The sequence below is a fragment of the Heteronotia binoei genome, chromosome 1 (genome assembly GCF_032191835.1).
Source record: "Heteronotia binoei isolate CCM8104 ecotype False Entrance Well chromosome 1, APGP_CSIRO_Hbin_v1, whole genome shotgun sequence".
Taxonomy (NCBI): domain Eukaryota; kingdom Metazoa; phylum Chordata; class Lepidosauria; order Squamata; family Gekkonidae; genus Heteronotia; species Heteronotia binoei.
The window spans coordinates 20,748,883-20,759,612 of NC_083223.1; the positions used below are offsets into that span (position 1 = coordinate 20,748,883).

At 45.9% G+C, this 10,730-nt stretch overlaps 1 protein-coding gene across 1 annotated transcript in view; it reads left to right on the top strand.

Annotated features, from left to right (window-relative positions):
- The window catches only part of FNDC3A (fibronectin type III domain containing 3A), a 98,560-nt gene extending 90,945 nt beyond the window's left edge, over window positions 1-7,615 (top strand). The window contains exons 24-25 of the mRNA XM_060232007.1: window positions 374-501; window positions 7,273-7,615. Coding sequence (XP_060087990.1) covers window positions 374-501; window positions 7,273-7,575 — 431 coding nt within the window. The 3' untranslated portion in view covers window positions 7,576-7,615. The remainder of the gene's footprint in view (window positions 1-373; window positions 502-7,272) is intronic.
- Window positions 7,616-10,730: the final 3,115 nt, after the last annotated feature.

Below are 10,730 nucleotides of genomic sequence, written 5' to 3' on the forward strand. Positions count from 1 at the left end.
TGGCTCAGTGGTAGAACCTGGGTAAGCAGAAGGCCCCAGGTTCAATCCACGGCATCTCCAACTAAAAAGGGTCCAGGCAAATAGGCGTGAAAAACCTCAGTTTGAGACCCTGGAGAGCCGCTGCCAGTCTGAGTAGACAAGACTGACTTTGATGGACCCAGGAGGGTCTGATTCAGTAGAAGGCAGCTTTATATGTTCATATGAATGAAGATAATAATTTATCCATCTAATAAAAATGTAATACACAAAATTCACCAATAATAGCCCTAACAGTAACTGATCATAGTTACCTACTTTGCAACATTTTAGTAAATTTCCTGCTCAAATTAAGAAATGCTACACTAAGTAATGCATTCCGTTCATCTTTCTTTAGCACTGAAAACTGAAAGAATTAATGATCACACTTGTGAAATAACATGGGAGATGCTACAGCCAATGAAAGGGGATCCTGTTATTTACAGTCTTCAGGCGATGATGGGAAAGGACTGTGAATTCAGACAGGTATGTGTATAGCAAAATGGTTTTGGAAGAAATAAGCATTCTCTCTCTTTCCGGCTCTACACGCTGGCCCACATCATTTTTGGCAAGACACTGATCTTCATGAAATTTAGTTTTCTGTTTTTAAAAACACAACCCAGCTTTTGGTTGGTTTTCAGAAAGAGTGTTACATAAAGACTGATTTCTCGCTAGCATTGCTCCACCCCCCAGGCTTCTGTTTCCCCCCAGTGCGAGCGATTGATTTCCCACCAGTTGCTCCGTGGGCTCATTTTGATGCGGGGCTTCCTCCAGTTCCCCGCACAGTTTTGTGATAAGGCTGCCAAGCTCCCGGGCCAGGCAGGAGTTCTCCTGCCTGGGAGGTTCCCAACCCACTGGCCCACATCGCCGACATCGCCGGCACGATGACATCACCCATGAGGGACGTCATCGCACCAGCCACTGTAGGCATTTCCAGGGAAACTCTATAGTTTTCCCAGGTGCTCTAGCATTTTGAGAGGTAACAGCAATAGCTACCATAGAGTTTTTCCCTCCCAAAATGCTAGAGCGTCCGGGAAAACAGAGTTTTCCCGGAAACGCCTAGAGTGGTTGGCGTGCAACGTTCCCGGTGTGATGATGTCACGGGTGATGTCATCATGCCCAGCGCACTTTGTGTACGCGAAAACAGTCCCCTGCCGCAGGGGACTTGGCAACCCTATTTTGTGATGCTGTCCTTTAAAGGTTACAATGCCGCATAGGGAATTGGAAGGAGCCCCATGTCAAAATGCGCCTGCAGAGCAACTGGTGGGAAATCGATCACTTGCACCAGGGGAAAACAGAAGCCTGGGGGCAGAGCAACACTAGTGAGAAAGTGGTCAGAATGTTCAAACCTAACCTCTAGTTTCACTACGAGGAGTAAACAGTATTGTCAGTAGTTCAATAATTTCTTGTTTTCCTGTAGACCTCCTGAGTGATTTCCATCGTTCTTGATTATTACTATTTAAGCTTTCATATTTATTGAAGCCTTTTTGTTTGTTTTTTACACCATTTTGAGATCATGTACAGCATAGTGACACTGTGCTAGTCTTGGACCAGAGAAGCAGGGGTTCAAACCCATAAACAAAATTATGGGCGGGGGGGGCGGTCAGAAAGAAGCGTAAAAAGATCTGAAATAGTAGCTCTTCAGATGTTATGTTCGTGCGTACTGGGAGGCCAGCAACCTATCTTCATTTAGTATTTCGGCTTACATTGTAATTGAATTATTGATGAGCAACTAAATTTAAATTTCTTTAACCCCTCTTATTACTTATAATTCTCACATTAATTTTCCAAAAATAACAATAAATCATAAAATTTCAAAATAACAAAAATTAGCCACCAGCTTCTGCCATTCAGTTTCCCTAATTTTTTTCCTGTGCATTATTTAATAACATATATGTTTTAGTTCAGCTGAGCTATGTGGTTTCTTCTTCTTCTTTCTCTGGTGTCTTAATTACCTCAAAGTAAAACTCAGGAATGTTTCTGCTAGTCTGGGAAGCATCTCTGGAGCAGGGCTGTGTGTTCCCTGCTTGCTCCCTGCCCCGCGCAAACTTGAGCACCAAGAACAAGACCGGGGCAAAGGCTAATGCAGAATCGGTCTGAGTCATTTGAGAGCCAATGTGGTGGAATTGATGGTGTGTTGGACTAGGATCCAGGGAGACCTGAGTTTGAATCCTCATTTCTACCATAGAACCTCACTGGGTGACTTTGGATCAGTCACCTACTCCCAGCCTGACCTGCTTCACAGGATTGTTGTAAGAAAACGGAGGAGGGAAAAACAAAGCTCTAGGCAGCTTTGTGTTCCAACTGGGGAGCAAAGCAGATATAAATATAAATAAATACAAAAAATGCATATTACGTTTGGGTATTAGCTGCATCTGAAGACTGAAGTTTTAGCTCATGGGACCAGCCAGAATACATTAATAGGGTTGCCAGCTTTGGGTGGGGAAATTCCTGGAGATTTGGGGGGGGGGGGGGGTGGAGCCTGGGGACAGCAGGATTTGGGGAGGGGAGTGACCTCAGCAGGGTACTGAGCCATTGACTCTGCCTTCCAAATCAGCCATTTTCTCCAGAGGAACTGAACTCTCTCATCTAGAGATAAATTAAAATAGCAGGAGACTTTCCAGACCCCATCTGGAGGTTGGCAGCCCTATTAAATATCCTTACTTTTGAATGAATCTTTGAAAGCAAAGACCATAAAAATTTTGTGAACCACGTCAAGGAGATCCATTTGACATATGGATTGCGCTGCCATTTTCAACAGCATTAGCTTTTAAAAGACTGGACTCTAGCATTGCTCCTGCCTATTCTTGCGGCCTCCAAGGCTGGCCCTAGGGCACGTGATGCCCCAGGCAGACTCACAGCCCACTGCCTCATGGCGCCATGCCCCACTACCCACATGGTGGACAAGTGATAGGGAGGAGGCAGGGCGGGCGAGCTACGGAGGGGAAGGGTGGGTGGAGGAAGATGATAGATGGCAAGGAGGAGGCGGGCTAGGCAAGCTACAAAGGAGGGGAAGGGGTGGGCAGGCAGAGGAAGACAACAGATGGCAGGGAGGAGGTGGGCCAGGTGAGCTATGGAGGAGGGGAAGGGGCAGATGGGCAGAGGAATACAACGGATGGCAGGGAGAAGGTGGGCCGGGTGAGCTACAGAGGAGGGGAAGGGGCGGGTGGAGGAAAAGGCAAAGTAGAAGAAGAAGATATTGGATTTATATCCCACCCTCCACTCCGAAGAGTCTCAGAGTGGCTCACAATCTCCTTTACCTTCCTCCCCCACAACAGGCACCCTGTGAGGTGGGTGGGGCTGACAGGACTCACAGCAGCTGCCCCTTCAAGGACAACTCTGTGAGAGCTATGGTTGACCCAAGGCCATTCCAGCAGCTGCAAGTGGAGGAGTGGGGAATCAAACCCGGTTCTCCCAGATAAGAGTCCGCACACTTAACCACTACACCAATTTGCCTCCCCCTGCCCTGCCGGCACCCTAGGCACATGCCTAGTTTGCCTAGCGGGTGAGCTGGCCCTGGCAGCCTCAGACAGCAGACTTCTTCTTCCCAAATCTTTCCTTCTCTGGCTTTAAAAAAAATATATAGTGTGTGTGTGCTTGCATGCCTGGAAGATGTGACTATAGCTGAGCGAAGCAAGCTTCAGTCCATCTCACTCATTCACCAAACCTTTACTGGCATAACAACAGTAGCAAATCAAGGAAACAGAAAAAAAATTAGCAAATTTAACATTCTAAACAGATGTCTCCTCCTGTAAGCACAGTAAAGGAAGTTTGTCATCACTTTGGTGGTTTCAGCCTTATTTGAGGCTAGTAGACTCACTATCTTTCTTTCATCAGATTTACCCTCCAGGGATTGCAATACAAGGTCCAAATATAAAGCATGTAAATCACAGTAGAACCCCTAGGATAAACGTACACTGTCTGTTCCTTCAGTTGCCTTCAACCCACAGGTACAGAGCCTATCGCAGAATAGTATTTTTTAAAATCTCCCATATAACACAGCAGAAGGAAGCACATTAAAGCGGGCCGACATAAATGCGCTTCGAATATGGGGATCAATCAAACAAGAAAAATACTCTGCAAGCGAACTGCTAAAAGGAATCCCCCATTGCATGGGAGAGCATTGCTCGGAAGCAAGGCTTCTGAAGTCTTGAACCTCTGTCTATTAATCTCTGTTTAATTATGACAAAAGCCTGCTTCTCCAAAAAAAAGGGTTGTCCATCTCACTCAAATAATTTGCTGTTCAGACAGTTTAGATTATGCTATAATTTCAAGCTTTTCATTATAAAGAATTAGCATAAGGAAATCAAATTACAAAAGGGGGGGGATTACCAGTGGCCTCTTCTTCATCTCCTGGTCTGTTCTCCCAATAATGCCTTGAAAATTGGTGCGTCATTATGCTTGTAAACATTGCTTCCCACCAGGAAACAGATTTCCAGAAGGGAAGGAAGCACAACTTCGTGATTTCATTATAGCCTTAAATTAAATAATAGCTGCTTGTATTCTCATACAGTCTAGAGCTGTGTCATCTGTTTCCTAGAATATGTGCTTACATATGCCTTCCATGTTACAACTGCAGTATACAACCCACATTGTAGCCATGGCATTTTTATTATAATCTAATTTATCATAATCTAAACACTTTGGGCTAGTGCTCAGGCCAGGCCTAGCCTGTCTGGCAACCTGGGCAAAGCTAACTTCTGGTGCCCCCGCCCCCCAATGATAACGTCACCGAGTCACATGGGGGGGTCACCCAATTCTGCGCCCCCAGAAGCCCGGCGCCCTAGGCAATCGCTAGTTTATCTAGTGGCAAAGCCGGCCCTGCTAGTGCTGCATATTGATCCTGGCAGAATTCAGTTTTCTCAGCAGTTCTGGTGATGTTCAACTTCAAGTCATCAGTTGATTCATCATTTGAACACATGAAGTTGCCTTACGCTGTGTCAGACAATGGGGCCTTCAACATCAGTATTGTCCGTTCTAGGGTTGCCAAATCGAACTCCAGAAATATCTGGGGACTTTGGGGGTGGAGCCAGGAGACACTGGGGTGGAGCTAGGGGGAGGGGCGGAAACGGTGCCCGGGAGCGTGGCGAACCGCTCCGCAGCCTCTTCTCCGCTCACCGTGCTGCTCCTCTGAGATGGGCTCAGGCTGAGCCCATCTCGGAAGAGCAGCCATGGAGCGGAGCAGAGGCTGCAGCGGCGCGGCGGCCTCTTCTCCGCTCGCCGTGCTGCTCCTCTGAGATGGGCTCAGGCTGAGCCCATCTTGGAAGAGCAGCCACGGCGAGCGGAGCAGAGGCCGCCGCGCCGCTGCCGCCTCGCCCGCTCCACCTCTGGGATGGAAGCGGAGGGGGGGATGGAGGCGGGCCAGGGGCATGGCGAGCCGCAAGTCCAGGTCCTAGAAGGGCCCAGATTCGCGGCTCGCCATGCTCCTGGCCTGCCTCGCTGCGCTGGCCTCGCTATGCTCCTGGCCTCCCCTGCGCTGCTGCCGTCTCTTGGCTGCTCCTCCGAGATGGGCTCAGCCTGGGCCCATCTCGGAGGAGCAACTGCGGTGGGCGGGGAGGGGGCGGCAGCAGTGCGGCGGCCTCCGGGCGACTCGCCATGCTCTCCGGTGCCGTTTCCCTCCTCTCCCCCCGCTTCCATTTTTTGGGGGAGCGGGGGAAGAGGGTGGAAATCCTGGGGTCCCCCACCAGGGCGGGAGGTTTGGGAAGCCTAGTCCGTTCAGATTGGCAGCAGCTCTCCAGGGGGTCTTAGGCAGAAGTTTTTCACAATACCTACTGCCTGGACCAGGGCTTGGGAGCCACGTGGGGCTCTTTCACACATATTGCATGTGCAGCTCCCAGAGGTCAAGGAGGAACTTAATGCAGGCTTATTCTTGAGTAAGCATGTGCAGCGTTGGGACCTCAGTGCGCCTCTGAGTGCTGACCCATAGGTAGGCGGCTATTTTAGCTGTGTGTGAATTAGGGAAGGAGGGTATAATATAGTGGGTTCAATGCATAGAAGAGGTGAGGTGGTAGTGAACATCAGCTCTTTATTAGGTACAGCATCAGGTAGACGCCGGCACTTAAAAGACTGAGGAACTGGGCCAATGGGGCCAACTATATGCAACTCAGGGTTCCTGCACAAGCATGCTATTGGGTCATTCAAACCACCAGGGGGCCCATGATTGGTGCAGGGCAGCAGGGATTGTTCCCGAGTCCCCAAGCTCTATTCATATGGCTCCAATGAGCCTGGCAGGAACGCCCGTTTCAGTCCTCACTTGAGTCCGCACACACAACAGAGGGGGAAATAGGCAGGCTTGCAAGCTGTTCCCCTCCACCGCAGAAGTCAGCCAGAGACCTAGAGCGGGGAAAGAGTCCACAAGAGTCTGGGGAGAAAAGCAAGCATGTAGAGGAGGGAAGCCACTGACTTCATTGCTTAGTCCAGTTGAGTGCACTGCCGATGCCAGTATCAGAGTTTTAATAAAAATGCATATGTGGTTTTGTTCATGTCTTGCAGCTCTCAAACGTTTGATGTTTATTCTATGTGGCTCTTATGTTAAGCAAGTTTGGCCACCTCTGACCTGGACCTTTTAACTGGAGTTGCTGGGGGTCGAACCTGAGACCTTCTGCATGCCATGCAGATGCTCTACCACTGAGCCACAGTCCCTCCCTCGAATTCTAAAAATCTAAGTTCCTGCTACAAAAAAACCCCTTGGTTCCATGCACCCATGTTGTATGGTTTTATATACTTTGTATCCAATATTTATGTATTATACATACAGAATATGCAATCTATAGGTATAATGTGCATATGCTGATTTATGTATGTGCCAACGATGTTGAACATGCATATATGAGCCTGCCTTTGGCGGGGGAGGGCGGGATATAAAAATAAATTTATTATTATTATTATTATTTTATATATTTTACAGAGGGAATCAATGTGAAGAAACAGAAAATGGCATGAAAATCAGGAATCATGTATTTCACAGACAAGGGAAAAATAAAATCAGAATAGAGTTTGGGTGACCAAAATAGCAAGAATAAGAAATCTGAAACCATCCCAGTTAGCTTTTTATATGATGCTTAATACCATCAAGTCATCAGATGCAAACATAGAATTCGGCTGATTTAAGCATGAGTAAATCATCAATAATAGCACTGGTGGAGCACAATTCAAGAGAAAATGAGATTTCTGAATGCATTATTCTTTAGCTAGTGTGAACAACCTCTGTAAGAAACAAGACAGTAATCTCTGGTTGTTCTGTGTGTCTCTTCATAGATTTATAAAGGTCCTGATGGGTCATTCCGTTATTCCGGCCTCCAGCTGAACTGTGAGTCTCGTTTTCGGGTGTGTGCCATTCGGCAGTGCAGAGATTCTGCTGGCCATCGGGATCTCGTGGGTCCTTACAGCGCCACAGTCTCCTTCATCCCTCAAAAGGCAGAATCAACCATTGGCAAGGATGCTGCGAAAAACACACAATGGACTCTTAGCGACGAACAGTGCGCAACGGTCATCCTTCTTCTCTTTGCGGTCTTTTCCATTTTAGTTACCTTTATAATTCAGTACTTTGTAATCAAATGAGAAAACGGCTTTTGCTTTTCGCGGCTGCTTGTTACATTTCACATTTATCACCACCTAAAAAGAAAAGTTAAAATTGCTTTCTCAAAAATCTGGACTTTGGCACATTTATTAAACAACCGGAAATGCTATCATTGGTATGCATGCTTATCATCTAAGCCGCTGAGGAGTTTTCTTTTCTTTCTTTCTTTCTTTTTTTTTTGCAATATACTCCTTTTTAGAAGAATGAAATACAATTTTTGAAGCAGCAAATGTTAGTACAATAATAGCTACATTTCGTGGGTAAGGTCCATGAAGCAGAATGGAAAGGAGTGTAAACTGTATATCCAGATTGCATAAAATGCTCATGTGAAGCAGTGAAAATGATCTCCCACTGTACTCCTACATGGACACCATGACTTAACATGATTAAAGAGACTTTCCTCAAGCAGTAAACAATAATTCAGATGGGACTAACTGGATAAGCCCTGACCCGAATAGCCTAGGGTAACCCCATCTCATCTGATCTCAAAAGCTAAGCAGGGTCAGCTCGGGCTGATTTGCAAGGGAGACCACCTAGTATGCAAATGAGTTCCTGCTGGGCTTTTTCTATATATTAAAGAAAAAGCCCTGGATACCAGGATAGCTACGCAGAGGCAGGCAACTGCAAAGCACTTCTGAACATCTCTTGCCTTGAAAGTCCCAGGAGGTCGCCACAAGTCAGCTGTGATTCGATGGCAGTTTTTTTTTTTAATTGATAAACTGAGCTTAATAAAACAATGTGTCATTTGAGAAGAAATGACAAATGTTGCTCTCACCTTAGGTGAATTTTTTTTTCCACACAAGTGATACCTCTTCAGCTTCTCAGTAACAAGAGGAGTCTACTTGCATAGACATGCACCTCTTTGTAGAAATGTGCATGTCCTAGAAGGGCCATAGGGTTGGGATACCAATCTATTAACCAGTCAAATATTGCCAGTCGCCAGCTATCAGGCTACCTCTGCTTGGGCTATCCCAGAAATTCTGTGATAAGTGCCAGGAAGGTTTGTTTAGCTTCTTAAATACAATTAATGTAAATTTCATTTGAATATATTTGCTTAACATTTTAGTTACAACTCACAATGAATGACAATTTCATAGGTTAACTTTCTCTGCTTGTAATTAAGTTTTCAACAGTGCCAGGCTGGCATTTTTATCATCTGCTCCGAGCCCAGCAGCTGATCCCCTACCTGTCTCGTTCCGACCTAGCCACTGTAATCCATGCAACAGTCACCTCCGGGTTGGATTATTGTAACTTGCTCTACATGGGCCCACCCTTGAGACTGACCCAGAAACTCCAACTGGTGCAAAACGCAGCAGCCTGGGTCCTGATGGGGGCTTTGTGCACAGCATGCATCTCTTCTGTGCTATGGGAGCTGCAATGGCTTCCAGTGGAGTACTAGATCAGGTTCAAGGTCTTGGTGTTGATCTTTAAGGCCCTTAATGGCATAGGACCTGTGTACCTTTGGGACAACCTTTCCTGGTATACCACCGGGAAAGCTTTGCACTCTGTTGACCAACAGCTGCTGGTGGTCCCTGGCCCAAGAGATGTCCAGCTGTCCTTAACCAGGGACAGGGCTTTTTCTGCCTGGCCCCAGGGGTGGAATACTAGCAGGAGCTCCTTTGCATATTAGGCCACACACCCTGGATGTAGCCAATGCTCCAAGAGCTTACCAAAAATAGCCTTGTAAGCTCTTGGAGGATTGGCTACATCAGGGGTGTGTGGGCCTAATATGCAAAGGAGCTCCTGCTAGAATTCTACCCCTGCCTGGCCCCAACCTGGTGGAATGCTCTGTCACCTTCGATCAGAGCCGTGCAGGACCTTTCACAGTTCCACAGAGCTTGCAAGGCTGAGATGTTCCACCAGGTTGAGGACATTTGGTTGAGGACAGCTTCCATCTTGGCACTTCCATCTCTCTGTTCCCCCCCACTCCATGAGATAGCAATCTCTCTGGTTGTGATGCCATCTTTAAGAATTTTTAGGATTGTTAGGTTTTTAAGTCAATGTGTTAATGTTTTATTGTATTTCTGATCTTTGTGGTGTTTTGATGTAAACCTCCCTAAGCTCAACTGGGAAGGGCAGTTATAAATCTAATATAATAAACAATAATAATAATACTTCCTGTCCTAGGGCTATTAATGCATGACCAACATTTGAATAGATCTGACCAGTCAGCTGATCAAATATGTGTCGATCAGCCAAAGGACCAATCCTAGAAGAGCATCACTGATTGTTGTCCTTGTGTCGTCCGCATCAAATTCCGGTATTGCTATTCTTTCCTTCTTAGGCCACTAAATTAAAAAAAAAATCCTAATGTTTTTAACCAGAAAACTTGCTGCTTCTTGGTTAATGTTTAATGTGAAATCTTTTTTGATACAAGATCAAATTGTAGGCTGCATGTCATTAATATTGCATCGAGAGTATAAACTGCCGATGGTTTGTGAGCTTGCGATGCGACTCTTTAAGTTCTTGAGTAGCTAGCTCAGCCATTATGAAGTCAACTGACCATTTTGTTGGATATCGTGGCTTCCAAATGGGCATCCATACAAGGAACTCCCAAAAAGCCGTCTGATCACATGGTCTGTGATGCACTTTGTAACTTGCTTTTTGAAATTTATTTCTATTATGAGAGGATGCTGATTTTTTGTCATGCGGTTAGAATGTCAAGGGCATTATGCATTTCTCTTCTGTTCAAGGGGATATTTTGTACCTGTTCCTGTGTCTTGTTACATGTGGTAGAGTTTAATGTTGTGAGTTGGGAAGAAAATGGATGCGGTGAGAACTTCAAGTAGTAAAGGTGACCCTTTTGTTTTTCATCAGTGTGCATTTGTATTTTTAGTTTGTCGTTCCAAGAAATTGTTGAAACTTCCCATAAAGTGTCAGTTTGGCCGTGTGGATGGCACTGCATAGCAGTCCAGAAATTTCTATGTGGTTGCATGTCTAAAATAACAGGAATAGTGTCTGCAGAGAACCTTTATGGTCTTATTTTCCATGATAAAATGCAAATGAACTATTTTTGTAGCAAAGAGAATGATGTATTCCTCACTAGAGGTTCACTACAGGTTATTGCTTTGTGTACAAATTTGACTGTAACCTTGGTCCACTTCAGATCCTACATTCCAGAAACCCTTGCATTTTT